The 16,357-nt window shown below is 39.9% G+C and overlaps 1 protein-coding gene across 1 annotated transcript; it reads right to left on the bottom strand.

Annotated features, from left to right (window-relative positions):
* Window positions 1–50: 50 nt before the first annotated feature.
* Window positions 51–6,499, bottom strand: ctsd (cathepsin D). Its single transcript, XM_084916273.1, has 9 exons — window positions 6,315–6,499; window positions 4,285–4,441; window positions 2,982–3,105; window positions 2,720–2,838; window positions 2,447–2,646; window positions 1,943–2,065; window positions 1,072–1,216; window positions 859–957; window positions 51–591 (listed from the first exon to the last, which is right to left on the bottom strand). Exons 1-9 carry the CDS (start codon window positions 6,374–6,376, stop codon window positions 430–432), a joined length of 1,191 nt encoding a protein of 396 aa, XP_084772399.1. The 5' UTR covers window positions 6,377–6,499; the 3' UTR covers window positions 51–429.
* Between the last annotated feature and the right edge of the window lie 9,858 nt (window positions 6,500–16,357).

Raw genomic sequence — 16,357 nt, 5'->3', positions numbered from 1 at the left:
TGTCTTTAAAAGAACCACCCAAAATCAATTCACTCAAAACATAAAACGGATCGTATTTTAAAAATTGTTTATTGAAGCTAGTCAGATTAAAAGACACACCTATCAGTAGTAGATACCATCTTCCTCCCAAAAATACAAATTCAAAAGTTCTTTTTAAAACAAATCCCTGATTAAAAAAGAAAAACGATCACTTGAATGGGCAGGACCTTTATAATCGACTGCTCTTAGACACTTATCACACAACTCACGAAGTATCCTATCTGCTTCTCCTGCTCTTGGAAATCTTACATATTGTTCAGATCAGTGCATTTAGTCTATTCCATAAAATCTATTGCTCTATACCGTTTGATTGCAAAGCAACAGAAAACGTTTGCAGCTTAGATTTATAGCGTTGCACTTGGACATGCTCCTCGAAAGTGCAGGATGGGCTCATTTGGATTTAGCAAAGCCCACCCTGTTGTTGTCACGATCGAAGACTGTGTAGTACTGGCCGATGAAAACGTCTCCCAGAATCCACAGGGGCCCGGCAGGTGGAGGGATGTCCAATCCCATGAAGCCACTTAGACAAATAGTCTTCCCAGCCTGATTCTCCTAATAGGAAGACAAAGATAAAGTCAAGAACAGGTGAACATGAAATGACCGTCTTTTAAATAATTCAGAGAATCTGAAGCGCTCGTGAGCAGGAACGAGGAAAACAAACTGATCTCTCCTCAGACACGAAGCCAGCCCTCTGCCGGTTGTGCCAAATCCAACAAAACTACATTTGTTTGGACTTTAATGACGCGACACACAGTCACAGTATTGTTTTGTCACATCAGATGGGGACTCTCTGCTGCCCTCTGCTGGAAACAGTCTCACCTGGAGGACATACTGCTCTCCAGTCAGAGTGTAGCTCTGTCCGCCTACGTTGAAGGTGATGACAGGCAGCGATGGGATCTTACTGCAGTTCACCAAGTACTAAAACACAAATTTCAACAACACTTTGTTTTGTATTGTATTTGTGTGAGTGATGTTTGAAGGATTTTATATCACAGTGTTATTCAGCAGATTAAAGGTGAGGACTGCTCTCACCTCTCCCTGGATGAGCGGGATGGCTCCGATGGCCTTCTGCAGGGCCTTGACCTCGGCAGCGGGGCCAGTGATTAGAGAGGTCCCAGTGTCTACGATGGCCTCACAGCCGCTCTTGCACAGACTCAGCTGGCTGCCAACTGTCATCCTGTCAAACACATACAAAAACATTCACGCTACACGAAGACACTCAACTAAATGTCCTGAATTTTAATCACTTTGGAAGAAGTGGTTCAAACACGTACTGACTGAAACTCCTTCAGACTGACCTGTTTGACCAATTTGTGTTCATTTGCTGTCCAACATATTTCAGACTTCAGGTACCGATGCAACTGATTTAATAACCATTAATTCAACATGGGATGCAGGGGGCTAAACTCAATTCATAGCTTACATGAAAGTTAATTTCAATTTCGGTGGGTTTTTGGTGATCAAGCTGGGCCACCAGATATCTCGTTCTGTCCAAACAAGAACTAAAAATCAAAGATTAAACTTCTGATGATGATGCAAAACAAAGCAAAGCAGTGAATCTTGAGACATGAGACCAGAAATGCTTGCTTAGCAGTGCCTAAATTAAACAGTATTGTAATGGTTAATCCCCCCACATGTGCTAACTGATGCTAAAATAGAATTATGTTTTAGTGCTCGAATGTTACGCTTGATTCATTTCTGACATCTGGAAGCGGTCCAGTGTGCTGGCTCAAATCTAGATATGAAAACATGAATTTCAGTAGTTTTTAAACATGGTTTTCTTGTTTTTAACGACAGGTGGTCTGATAAGTTTGTTAAACACTCGATAAACATTTTTCAGGTGAATGTTTTATGCATCGCTTCAGAAACTAAGCACGTATGAGTACGATATCTGAGCCTTTACCCATCCATGTGGACCTGCCAGTAGGCCTGCCGGCTGATGTTGGCATAGTGGAAGTCACCGTCGTAGTATTTGGGGTCGGTCCCTCCCAGGAGCAGCTCACCACCAGGTTCTGTGTCAGGGTTCCTGATGAACAGCAAGCTTTGATATTAGCACCTGCCCAAGTGTTTGTCTGAAAACACTTAATCTTAAAGGGAGAAACAGTCGTGTGATTTTCTTGTTATGTAAGAGATTATCCATTCAGACCTTCAGCAGTATACAAAACACTCAGTTAAACACAGCAAATATAAAACAAATAGCACAAGTACCAAAAATCTGGCACTGACATTACCCACAAGGCTCACTGCTTCACTAAAAACACTTGTTTGTCCATCTTGGTCTTTTACAGCTGTGTCCCGTTCACACTAACCAGCAACACGTCAACATAAGGTTAGAAAACATGAACTCTGAGCAGGTCACTCTGCAGCCCAACACTCTGAGCTTGAGCTTAGAAATGGCTGCTCTCACCTGTTCAGGTAGAAGGAAAAGACGTTCTTCTCCACCTTCTTCTGGTTCATGATGTTGTCAAACACCGGAACCACCCCATCCACGGAGATGCGCGGGTAGGCCATGCCGAGGATCCCGTCGAACTTTGCTGCGATGAAAGCGACGCCGGGTTGCTTGATGGCCTCTCCAAAGATCTGTTTTTCTATTGATATGTCTCCAATCTGAAAGAGCAGGACGAATAATTAGAAGGAACTGACTCCGACTATACACTAATGTGGGAACGCTGAAACTTACAGTGCATGTATCCTGACTGAGGTAGCCCGACAAACTGCCAGATCCATACTGAATGGCAAAGGAAGTGCCATTCTTCACATATGTGCTGGATTTTGCAGAATTATATTTGTGGTGAAGCCCTGAGAAACAAAAATACACATTTTAATCCGTCTCTGTAATCTGTGCTTTGTTTGTTCAAACAAATCTTCTTGTGTGATCCCAGGTAATCTGATTCTGCACGGCAACGCCATGAACGCCTTGTGTTTTGGAGCTGATAACTTACAGCATGCTATGTCGAAGAAAGAGCAGTGAACAGAGGGCACCCATAGGTTGGAGGAACCCGTGTCAAACACCACGGTAAACTTCTGAGGAGGGGTTCCCAGGGTAATCTCGCCATAATACTGGGCCTGGATGGAAAAGGAAGAAATCGATCAGTTAGCTGAGCTGAAAGAAGAACTATGCAGCTGATCTTCTGTTATAGTAACCTAAAGAGGACCAGGTCTACAACAAAGTCTCATCGTACATGTAAAAGTGAGCCAGCCTGTTTTTACGTCTGTCAGTATCAGCACATGTTATTAGGACGCAGGTCAAATAAGAAGTGAGTCATGGCAGTAAATCAGCTGCTACACAAAAGAAATGACTACCCCATAAATTCAGGACATGAAGCAAACTTCCATGTGACACAAAATCTCTCAGATCGAAACCTTCATTGCGAAATAGTGTCGACATTTCTGCCCAGTCACTGCGGTCACACAACGCTTCCTTTTTCTGAGCAAAATGTAGAAGTCACGTTCCTTTGATTGCTCCAGTGATTGATTTTGGCTGTTCACAGTTTAGGTTTGTCTGTGAAGACTGTCACGTTTCAGTCTTGCAGGGACACAAATGTCAAACTATGATGGAAAAGCAGCAGGAATACTAAAACTCATGAGCAGACAGCAAGTAGCAGTTTTCTTATGATAGATAACAAGAAGACAATTAATAATTTCACTTTTGGTTTGATTATATAAAAGAAAAACCATTTAAACCTCCCTGTTTTCTGGGTAGATTAGGCTGAAACTAATACAGAGCAACTGTCATGTTATAGATTCGTCCTGTTATAACGGTTATTATTAGCTTTAGTTTTTGTTTAAACCTTGATGTTTTTGGTCTACTCAAAATTGTAAGTCTGGTTTTTGTGTCTCTTTATAACGTATAAAAGTTGACTGAGTATTTGAAGACAAAAGAACTGATTCCACGATGTGTTGAGTAAAACAGAGTGCTAACCAGTCTTCTGTAGGCTCATTAGGATCCTGCAGCTTCCAGATCAATAAGTCAGCTGTCAGATGGTCCCTGTTCCTCTTGTGTCTCTCAGTCTCTCACTGTGAATCAGCCTTGTTAAAAAATATAATGTGTTTGCTGGGAATGACTCTGCCTGAGAGACGAGCCTATTTTTCCAAACTGTTGGAGGATTTACAGAGGAAGGCTGAGGCAGCCACAGCACAAGAAGACCTTTGTTGTGGTTCTCCCTGCGAGGGTTTTAAACTTGTGAAAAGTGCATTAAGGAAAGTGAAGACTTTAAGGTTGCCAGTTTGGAGAGTGACACTTACATCAAGGTAGTTCTTAAGGGTTTCTGGAGTGGGTCCGTTACTCGAGGGGAAGCCAAAGTTGTACTTAAGGGAGTGTTTGTCAGCCACAAGCTCCTTGATTCCTTTCCCCGAGTCGGTCAATTCACGTCTGATGGAACGGAATTTCTTTAAGGGAATTCTGAAAAGAGGAAAACAAAATTAGACTGCTCTGTTCATTTGCAGTGACATAACACAAGTCTGAATGCCTACATCTGTGATCTGCAGAAATGTAACATTTTGTGTTCAGTTGGTTCAGAAAGTGTGGCGACACGTTTGGAAGCACACCAAAGCTTTAGCCTCCCTGTGAGCTTAGCCGTGAAGGCAGCTACCTCCTGGGCCTCCTGAAAAACTCCAGTTTCTGCCTTCACAAAAGATTTACATAAGTTCCTTTTTTTAAATCAAAAGAATAAATCACTCATTATGATTTTGTTAATTACTAACATTAGGGGTGAAGCCACTTTCCCCAGTGCCAGCACTATAAGCTGTAGCCAGTAACTGTGTGCTGTGGCCTCACCTCTGCAAATTCAAGCCCCTGAACTGCACCTGTTGCCTGTATTTGTGCTCTTGGAGTATTTGCTATATTTTTCATGGAAACTCTGTGCTTCAATTTTGGTGAGCGATATTAGTTCAACTATTAATCCATTACTTAGCGTTAATTACCAGAGAGAGTTACATCAGTACAACACGACTGGCACTTTATAGAGTTAGCATTAGCTGAGAACCTAGCACCCCACCCTCAGGTCGATGTTGTGTTCACTTTTAACAGTGAAGCTCAACCTTCTCTGCTCACACTGCACAACCACAAACAACCTGTCCAGTGACAATTTTAAAAGTACGTCTTCTATCAAGTTTAAACCACTGTCGATTAACTCTACTCAGAATCTGAGCCCTCTGTGTGGTACATGCTTTATAATGCTTAATTTAAAATGGATAAAAGTCATTCTTCTCAATCTAAATATTCCAAATATTCCTTTATACTACGTATTAAATACATGTGACTTCACCTATCACATATAATTCTCCCATGTTAGCCCTAATTTAGGTCTAAATTCACACTCAGTAATAATGTCTTATTATTATTATTCCTACATTTATTCCTATTAACGACAATGGTACTAATATTAGTAGCAGTAATAGATGTGGTAGTAAGTATAAAGGAGGGACCGAGAAATTAGATTTTCATAAATACCAAAACCTGTTTTAATACTGAACTAGTGGGCTTACTTTGTTCTTCAACTCACGTCTTGGATCATGATTTTATGGCAGTAGTTGTTACTGAATAGGATTGTAAATATATTTTTTTCAGCATTCCTTCATACCGGCACCTCCCTCCCTATATATTTATCTATCGATCTGTTTGTGTTATAAATATAGTTGTCGTGTCTGTCTGCGCATGTCTGTTCAGCACTTATACACTTATTATTATTAGACCCAAAGTAAACACAAAGACATTTAGCTTCACTGTGGCGCTTTTAACGGCTCCCAGGCAGGAAGAAAAACACCTGTAACAGGCACAGTCCGCACAGTAGGCGTTTTGACATGTTAGTGCAGATAAAGCTCAGGTGTATTAATTACAGCTGTTTTCCATTTGAGAGCCTTCTACACGCCATGTTGTTCTACTGGCAAACCTAGTTTGCTTTACCCGACGAAAGTGATCCATAATAAATGATTAATTACGTCTGGATTTTCTGGAAGCGTCTTTGCTTTCCGCTGATAAACAGCTGTGTGTTTGGGCGACGGGGGTGGGGCTAACTGGTTTAGCTACAAGTCACAAGACCAAGAGACAAAGATAATACCATGAGCACACGGGAGACGATGCGGGCTTGTTAGCTAAAACAAGCTGAATAAATGTAAGAATAAAGCTGGCTGCCTGCTACCAAAAACAGCTCCTATGAAGCACAGCCTGACTGTCGCGTATTGCAGTGTTATTCAGGGTAAGTTGCATTCCAGAGGAGCTAGCAGTGAGTCCAGCCGAAGTAACAGGAGCCTAACAAACGGAATATTTCCCTTACCGCACCAAGGCGTCGTTAGTCAAGGCTAACGCTGCGATGACAAACAGGAATAAGGTCCTCATTGTAACGGCTGGAAAATCACAGAAACACACTCCACAACAATGACTGAGCACTTCGCCTTGTTGACCACAAACAGCCGACTTTTATCAGCTGACGGTAGTCACCTGCCCAGAAATGAAGTCACTTCCGTTTTTTTTCCGGCTTGTCAGCGGAAGTAGGACGTTTTAATTTTCTTGCAGTTTTTCAGCTAGTTTAGCAAAATCTGAATGTAAGTACTAGTGATGGGATTTCCGGCTCTTTTTAGAGAACCGGCTCTTTCGGCACCGAACCGGCTCTTCAGGTTGTTTTGTTGCTTTAATTAATTTATTATTAACAACAATATAAAATTATGCACAAAAGGAATTACTGATGTAAAAAAAACCTGTGGTTTTATTTATATATGTTTATATCTAAATATATACAGTGGCACCTAGAGACAAAGCACGTACAAACTCCAAAACACATTTCTAGCATTAACTGAACTTCCAAAACAGCTACCTAGATCACTTAAATTACACAGTTGGAAGCATATGTGTGTTGTTTGTGTATTTATACACAAGCACTCATGTATATTCAAATAATTAAAAAAAATGTTCATTTACCTGTTACTACCACACACCAAATCCGGTCGTTGGTACGTCCTGGCTTGTGTAGCCACTAGGTAACAAAAGCTCAACACGGCCCCTAGCATCCTGCACTTCTGTTGTGTTTGTACGTGTTTTGGAGTTTGTACGTGTTTTGGAGTTTGTACGTGCTTTGTCTGTAGGGGCCACCGTAAATATACTTTTATTTATTCACTCCACATAAAATGTAATAAATAAATCATATAATACAAAAACAAACTAGTCACAGTTCAACTTTTAACTATTTAAATTTTCAGCTTTTTCCTTCTAAACAAATTTAAAGTGAAACAACACAAAACACTGCAAACCACAACACAATTAAATATAAATATGAAAAAATATGAAAACAAAAAGAAGATGCACATTCTCTGTTATATGGGCCTGCATGAATAAACTTTCTGAATCCTTTACCATCCGCAACTGAAAATAGTTGTGGATGATTACTATACCTTTCTAATGTGACGTTGTTGTCCCTGGCTCTCTTTCTCTCTCTCTCCCTCCCGCTCTGTTCCTGTGCTACTGCGAGTGTAACTACTGCCCCTCCCCCCTCATCCCAGCGTAAAGCACAAGGCTCGTGTGCGGAGTGAAGCGGGGAAAAAAGTGAGAGAGAGAGGGTGAGAGAAAGAAAAAAAACCCATGGCTCTTGATAAGGAGCCGGCTCGCGTCGTTCACTTCAAAGAGTCAGCTCTAAGAGCCGTTTCGTTCGCGACCGACACATCACTAGTAAGTACTGAAAGGATTAGCCGAGTGTAATATATTGACTTTTTGGTGTTAATTGCTCATTAAGCACAATTTTACAAAAAATTGTAATTTAACCTTACATTGTGCTAGTCCTTTTAAGCATATCAGTTCACATCTTTACAGAAGCCATTCAAACATTAAGAAATAATCAGACCTTTACTTTCAAACAAAAGGTTTCACAGTTTGTGAATGCTGATGGTCAATCACTGCTTTTTGAGCAATCAGACCATGAACCAGTCCTCTGACTGTTGGAACGTGTCACAAGACCCAACATGAAACCACTTCTGCATATGTGTTGTAGAGTCAGCATTGGTTTTCCCTCAAAAATGTGTTAAGGTTCTTTTATATAAAAAGTGATCTGAACAGTACTCTTGGAAGTCACATGCTAATAGTTTTTTGTTTCAATCTACAATCACAAAAAATCTATTTTGGCAAAATCTTTGAAAACAAATCAAAACTGTTTTGTAATCAAAAGCACTTGGTGGTGTCACTGCCTCCACACAGCTAGTAAAAATAACACTACTGAGCATTCATTTACACACTACATATTATAATATACTATTTAAAACGCAGTGTTCAGCACATGCAATGTAGGATTGCCAACTTCACATGGCTGTCTTCTAATTGTACAAAACATTTACAAAGTTATTTGCAGAATTTCTGAAAAGATTCAACAAGTTTGTAACAAAGATCCTGCTAAAACAGTTGTTCATTTTTTCCAAATTAATAATTCCATTCACATATAGAATCATTTCCATCCATCAGTTGTACAGTTGACCATATGTGTTTTTCTTATCCAGTCTTTCATCAATAAAGATTTAAATGAGTGAATTTTTCCCAAGGGTGTGAATGTGTTATCGGTTTTGTATGTTTGTCTGTTTGTTAGCAATCCAGTGTCCAGTTTTCAAGATATTTCAAATCTTGCGTGATAGCAGATAACAACAATAATAGCAATGACAGATCAAGTTGATTTAATTCTGGTGAGGTCAAGGTCACATTAAATATGAAAATTAGTAAAAACTTTATGTTACCCACAGTTTCTTATTAATTGTCTTCAAACAGTATACTAGGCCGTGGGGGGCATGAGTACCCAGGCTGGCTAAACATTTGACCTTGACCTTCACTGTTAGTGCCCAGAGTCAAAGTTGACCTTGGAAAAAAAAATCAAGCCCAAATAATCCTTCACAAATAAATTATATATTGGAAAAATGAATTTTTCTCAATTTTATCTCCAAATGCATCACTCTCTTTAATTTCTTAGTTTATTTATAGCTGGACAATAAAGTGAAATATTTTTTTCATAGTTTATTACAGGACTGACATTTCTGAAGGCTTTTGTTATAATTTATTTATTCTTTTGTAACTTAATAGAAATCTATTGGACACTGGCACAAACACTTATACATTTTTCTGCCTTGCAAATCATTTTATCCTCGGTCTCAGTCTGTAGCTTGAGACGTGACACATTAAATCCTTTACTGAAGGTCATTGTTGTGTCAGCTGGAGAATAGGGGCTTAGTGGGATTCCTGTAATGCCGACGTTTGGCACCTAGTGGCTTCCTCTCCCCACAAATCACAGACCATCCAGCGTCTGCTCTCCCTCTATGTGAAATCAAACCTTGCTGATGAGCTATTTTAACATCACACAGACACAGACAGGCTCTTTCTTCTTGTCTAACATAGTTGCAGCACATAGTAACAAAGAAAATCCAACATGTAGAAAATGTTACAGCACATAGTGAGCCTTATTTATCATAACCAACACTGTGTCCTTCTCATTTAATAAAGCTGCTAGGAAGATCTTACGACATTATCATACTACATCAACTATAAGAAGTAGTCTTATTATTGTATTATTGTTTCACAACTCCAGTAAATAATGTTAGATGATATTAAAGGTCAAACAGAAATAATGAAAAATTCTGTGAACTATAATTTTTAACTGATAACACGACTCGCTTCTCAAATGGGAGGATTTCAGTGGCATGTCACCCCAGAGTAAGATGAAGATACTTCATTTGTTAGAGCAGCTGGAGAGCGCCTGAGAGAAACTGTAACTGCATTACTCCCAACATTTTATACACCAAATCCTTCATTAAGAAACAAATGTAAAACTTCATTTTGAAACGACTTTTTATCCGAGTTTGAAAAAAACAAACGGATCCAGACACTTAAAGTCTGAGTTGTCCTGCGCATGTGTCTTGCATTTTGCATGCGACAGTCTGCAGAGCGTTACGCTGGTATTATACTGTAAACATTTAATAACAGCACAGCTGTTGTGCAGTCAGACCAGCACAACAGCTGTGCTGTACGTCTGCTTTGGTCTCTATTTGGAATGTTACCATTTTGCCATGAACACTATTGTTACAAAGTAAGGAAGTACTGCTGCTGTGTTGTTGTATGACAGCTGGATCCTTCAGTGTTTCAGCTGTTATGGTTTTGTGCTTTCAATCTATATCAATCATTTAGATTGGGCTGAAGTCATTCACAATATAATAGACCACTGGAGCATAACTCTTATATCTCCTCTCCTGCCGTTCCTGCAGTTTCCTTTTCTTTCTTTCTATCTCGGTCTGTGCTTGATTACAGGATTGCAGGTGCGCACTACAGCCTGAACAGCAGCAGTGGCAGCTACTTCTACAATCAATTCTCTTTGAATTGTTCTGCCCCACCGCCTCATCTTTGCCAGAACGTAGTCTCTGCTGTAGCAGTCAGTTATGGGTCTAGCCTTTTGTCAATTATGCTGATACTATTTTGCAATGCTGGCAGTATCAATGCCTAACAGGCCCTGATTCCACACTTCTTGGAAACCCTGCTTGGCACACCTCTCCTTTTCCCCCTTTAGCCTAAGACCTGTAGTTATACAATTTTCTCTTGTCTAACGGAGGTTTAGTGGTTCTGATTTTGATCCTTTGCTTCTTTATAGCATGTCTAAAAACAGACGTTTTTCTCCCAGAGCAATGGACATTTTCCTGAATTAAGCCAATCGGCTATCGGAGACTTTGGTCTTTATATGTCATGGCAGCGAGTGTCTGCCAGATGTCATAAAGACACCCTCAGCAGGGGTCCTCAATCCAATAATTTACACCAGACTATCAAGTGCCATCTTCCTGCTGATGTTTAACATACTGCTCAATTGTAAATATTATGCTGTTTATGTATTTCTGAGCCAAGGCCAAGTTTTTGTGTTGTCTTTGTGGTTAAACAGCATTAAAACTGGCACTTTTTTTAAATTCTTGGAACTTCAAACACAGTGGCACTTCCAAGAATGTGAAAGAAACTTTTCTACTACACTGACTGTGATTGCAGATTTCAGCACCAGCACAAGATGTCAGCATCTATTTCCAAGATATTGTGGAGTTACTTGAGGGGATCTGCATGTCTATAATAATCGTGATGACTGAACATTTCCAAAATGTAGAACTTAATGCTGTGCACCAAACCTGCTGCTGTTTCTTACATCATGCCTTCAGTCTTTTTCCAAGAAATTATTATTGAGTTAGAATTAATATTTAACTAATGTATTCCAACTGCTACCTGTAAAAAGTAATTTGTGCTTTCATTTTCTCTAGGTGGGATTATTCATTTTTTGGTGATTTTCTAAAGATTTCATACATTTATGTATTATGCATCAGGCTTGTCCAGGGCTGCATAATACAAAGCCCATCTGAGTCCGTTTGCAGCCTTAGGTGGGGGTGAGGTGAGGCGGGGTCCTTCTGGTCTTTCTAGTGTGAAATACTTAAATCTAAAGATGACTCATTTTTGCCATCAGGCCATCTTAACGTTAGAGCAAACTCCCTGACAGAGATAATCAGAATCACAGATTTCCTTCAAATAGCTTTTTAAAACAGATTTTCACAGACTTGCTTTTACTGCTTATTTTTATGTATTTATTAGTATTATGTTACCAGTTGTGTTTTTTCTCTGTCCCTACTTTTCTTGTTATTATTATTGTTAGAGATCCTAAAGAACCATCAAAGTAAGGCTGGTTTTAATGGTCCATTACAGGGTTTCCCAAAGTGTCGGGGTAGGGCCCCCTGGTGGCTTGTAAAAGTACTTCAGGCGCACCACAGTAATAACTTCAGTTTGAAATGACCCACAAGTACATACAGTTACACGTTTCTGTTAATGTATTCATTTATAAGTGAATGAAGACTGGTAACAGAAATGGTTAGTTTGTGATAAATGTACTCGCTGACACATTGGCCTTAACACTTTCATGGGGTCGCATTTACACCCAACAGGCTGTGTTATTTGTGTTTTTTCAGTAAAATGCACGAGGAAATACCCCACTTTAACTTGAAGATTTAAGATTGGGTGGGCTCTGTGGGATGTTCTGTTCTTTAAGTGGGCTGCAGCACGCTTGACTTTGGGAATGGTGGGTTCATCATATACAGTGGCTTGCAAAAGTATTCGGCCCCCTTGAACTTTTCCACATTTTGTCACATTACAGCCACAAACATGAATCAATTTTATTGGAATTCCACGTGAGAGAGCAACACAAAGTGGTGTACACGTGAGAAGTGGAACGAAAATCATACATGATTCCAAACATTTTTTACAAGTAAATAACTGCAAAGTGGGGTGTGCGTAATTATTCAGCCCCCTTTGGACTGAGTGCAGTTAGTTGCACATAGACATTACCTGATGAGTGCTAATGACTAAATAGAGTGCACCTGTGTGTAATCTAATGTCAGTACAAATACAGCTGCTCTGTGACGGCCTCAGAGGTTGTCTAAGAGAATATTGGGAGCAACAACACCATGAAGTCCAAAGAACACACCAGACAGGTCAGGGATAAAGTTATTGAGAAATCTAAAGCAGGCTTAGGCTACAAAAAGATTTCCCAAGCCTTGAACATCCCATGGAGCACTGTTCAAGCGATCATTCAGAAATGGAAGGAGTATGGCACAATTGTAAACCTACCAAGACAAGGCCGTCCACCTAAACTCACAGGCCAAACAAGGAGAGCGCTGATCAGAAATGCAGCCAAGAGGCCCATGGTGACTCTGGACGAGCTGCAGAGATCTACAGCTCAGGTGGGGGAATCTGTCCATAGGACAACTATTAGTCGTGCACTGCACAAAGTTGGCCTTTATGGAAGAGTGGCAAGAAGAAAGCCATTGTTAACAGAAAACCATAAGAAGTCCCGTTTGCAGTTTGCCACAAGCCATGTGGGGGACACAGCAAACATGTGGAAGAAACTGCTCTGGTCAGATGAGACCAACATGGAACTTTTTGGCCAAAATGCAAAACGCTATGTGTGGTGGAAAACTAACACTGCACATCACTCTGAACACACCATCCCCACTGTCAAATATGGTGGTGGCAGCATCATGCTCTGGGGTGCTTCTCTTCAGCAGGGACAGGGAAGCTGGTCAGAGTTGATGGGAAGATGGATGGAGCCAAATACAGGGCAATCTTGGAAGAAAACCTCTTGGAGTCTGCAAAAGACTTGAGACTGGGGCGGAGGTTCACCTTCCAGCAGGACAACGACCCTAAACATAAAGCCAGGGCAACAATGGGATGGTTTAAAACAAAACATATCCATGTGTTAGAATGGCCCAGTCAAAGTCCAGATCTAAATCCAATCGAGAATCTGTGGCAAGATCCGAAAACTGCTGTTCACAAACGCTGTCCATCTAATCTGACTGAGCTGGAGCTGTTTTGCAAAGAAGAATGGGCAAAGATTTCAGTCTGTAGATGTGCAAAGCTGGTAGAGACATACCGTAAAAGACTGGCAGCTGGAATTGCAGCAAAAGGTGGTTCTACAAAGTATTGACTCAGGGGGCTGAATAATTATGCACACCCCACTTTGCAATTATTTATTTGTAAAAAATGTTTGGAATCATGTATGATTTTCGTTCCACTTCTCATGTGTGCACCACTTTGTGTTGGTCTTTCACGTTGAATTCCAATAAAATTGATTCATGTTTGTGGCTGTAATGTGACAAAATGTGGGAAAGTTCAAGGGGGCCGAATACTTTTGCAAGCCACTGTATATATGAAGTAGACAAAGTCAGACAGAGACCAAAGAGAAACCTTTAAATGGAACGAGTCATCACTGAAACTTGCAACAAAGACGGTTTAATATTGTCAGCATTTTTAAATGTTCCACGCAGGCAAATCATGTGATTCCAAACTGCAAAAATGACTTCCTGTTCTCAGGGTTGAGGGAAAGGTCTGGAAAATCACGAGAAAACGTGATAAAACAAAGCAACAAAGAGGAACGTGGGTCTTAAGTTGAAACTAACCAACATGCATGAGACTCTGTGAACAAACATGATTGCAACAGCATGCTTGTGCTTAACTGCTGATTGACCTGTCTGAGTCACTCTGCTTGTGGCTAATACGTAAAAGTAAGTATGCACAGAGTGCACACAAACTGATTCACACATCAACAAACTTTTTTACCAAGGCAAAGCCTTCGGTGCCTGCAGCCAAACCAGAGCGCCGGCTGCTTTGCTCCAGTTTAAAGACGTGTTAATGCTGCAGCATGTAGTTACAGTTCACAGAGATGTGATAACAGCTTCTAGAAGGCTCTGTTCTATGAGTGGGTCTCACAGTGGCAAGCTCTCAGTTCTTTATTCTAGTCATCACATAAAAACATAAATCTGCCAGCAGATGGGCAGAAAACAAAGTGAACTGGCCAGAGACGGAGTGACTGAGTAATGAAGCACAACTGAGTGGAACAGAGGAAGTCTGGCTGTGGAGTCAAACATTCAGTGGCTGGGATCTGGGACAACAACCTATAAATACACACAGAATGTTTGCACAGTGAAAATGTTATAGGCACTAAAAGAAAAGTGAGAATGCTTTCATAAATAATGCAAGGATTATCTTTTACTGTGAAGTAAACAGAAAATGTTGTGGAATTGATATTTGAATAGAGATCTTTTGCCTTTAAAGCAGCACCAGCGCTCCTGGATACTTCGAGGTATCTGGCAGACAACTTGTTCCAGCACCTAGGAAGACACATCTGTTGTGGATTTAGGCCGTCCCACTGTCTCCTGTAATCCAAGAATGACTCCATAATGCAGACATAAGGTCAAAACTTTAGACTTTTTTGGATGGTTTGTGAACCTTTTTAAGTGAGTTTAAGTCTAAGTTTAGGCTACGATTAGTATGTTTTGAAATGTGGTGGGTCTGTTTAGGACCACTTTTGGAAAACTTCTGACATCCGTGTTTTGCATATCTATCTTGCGTAATAAACACAAAAATGAAAAAAACTAGTTTGAAGGCTGGGCTCGTCACAGATGGCCACTTAGGCCTCAGAAGGTTAAACATTTATTGGAGGACATTACAGGACTTTTGTGTTTCAAATCATATTTAAATATATAAATAAATAAAAAGACGAATACATATAAACTTAAAGGAACATCTGTTTGGAAACATTTCTAATTCAAAGTACAGAGACTGACACTTCGATACAAATACAATTATAAATCTGCAACACTTATCAACGTCCAGTCCAGTCAGACTTATTCAGTGGTGCTGCTGTAACATCAGCATAACTGAAGATTCAGAAAATAATAGTCTCCAACAAGACAAAGTGACTAAACATATATGCTTAGCTTCAACAATGTAAGCTCAGTAACAGTTAAGACCTACTGAAGACAAAACATATAAATTCTGGCATAAAAACAGGAAATACATAAAAAGTGGGAAAAAAAAAATGTGGCACTGATTACAGCTATAAATCACAAATATTGAATTAGTAATCCGGTTTTAACAGTAATAAGATTTACATTAAAAATAAACATGTCATGTAAGTATAATAAAAACTGTTATAAATTTATAAAACTGGCCAAAATGACACATATTTTTACAATTTATACCTTGAAAATCTCTTTAAATGGGTGAATTCATGACTTAATGATGTTACACAATCCTGTGGAAATATTCACTGCACTACACAATTCTATTGTCTTACATTATAAAATGCTATTTGTAAGAAAAACAGAACTACCCATTACTGGGTACATCAAGCTCATCTAAAAATATAAAAAACCCTCACCATCACTTAGGTGAACATTATGTATGATCAAATATGATGCCACACATTTCTTATGGACAGTGGAGCAGGAAGAGAGAAAAAATATAAGGGCTGAGGGTTGGACAGATGCACTTGGGTCGCCTACTCAGGCACTGAGCTACAGTGGCACCCAGAATAAGGTTATCATTGTTAGTTTGCATATTATGACTGTAAGTCTTGGGGCAGGTAAGTGCTCAAAACCCAATTTCCCAAACTGCACTAAAACCCAAAAGTTTAAAATGCCTGAGGCTGATTAGTCAGATGTAATGATGTTCCTACCTGTGATTAGGGATGGGTATCGAAAACCGGTTCTTGTTGAGAACCGGTTCCCACTGTTTCCTTGGAATTGTTTGCAATTTTTGCAAACGATTCCCTTATCGATTTCAGTCGCCCCGAATGACGTCACCACGTCGCGGAGCTTCATTTACCTGGCAGGAAACATGGCGGCTCAAACGCTCAAAAGTTTGATTATACTTTACGAGAACGGATGACAACAGGGCAACTTGCAATACTTGCAAAGTAGATATTTCATTTAAGGGAGGAAACACTACAAATATGCAAAAACATTTGCTCACAAAACACACGATAACCTTAAATGAATGTCG

This window comes from Perissodus microlepis, chromosome 1 (assembly GCF_051167445.1).
Source record: "Perissodus microlepis isolate ML-2025 ecotype Zambia chromosome 1, ASM5116744v1, whole genome shotgun sequence".
Lineage (NCBI taxonomy): Eukaryota > Metazoa > Chordata > Actinopteri > Cichliformes > Cichlidae > Perissodus > Perissodus microlepis.
This window is presented reverse-complemented; position numbering and strand designations above follow the sequence as displayed.

Coding starts and splice junctions, on each gene's coding strand:
- ctsd (XM_084916273.1), bottom strand. CDS start 6,376: ATGAGGACCTTATTCCTGTTTGTCATCGCAGCGTTAGCCTTGACTAAC. Junction 4,442..6,314: donor ACTAACGACGCCTTGGTGCG/GTAAGGGAAATA, acceptor TCCTCTTTTCAG/AATTCCCTTAAAGAAATTCC. Junction 2,647..2,719: donor TCAGTCAGGATACATGCACT/GTAAGTTTCAGC, acceptor CTGCTCTTTCAG/ATTGGAGACATATCAATAGA.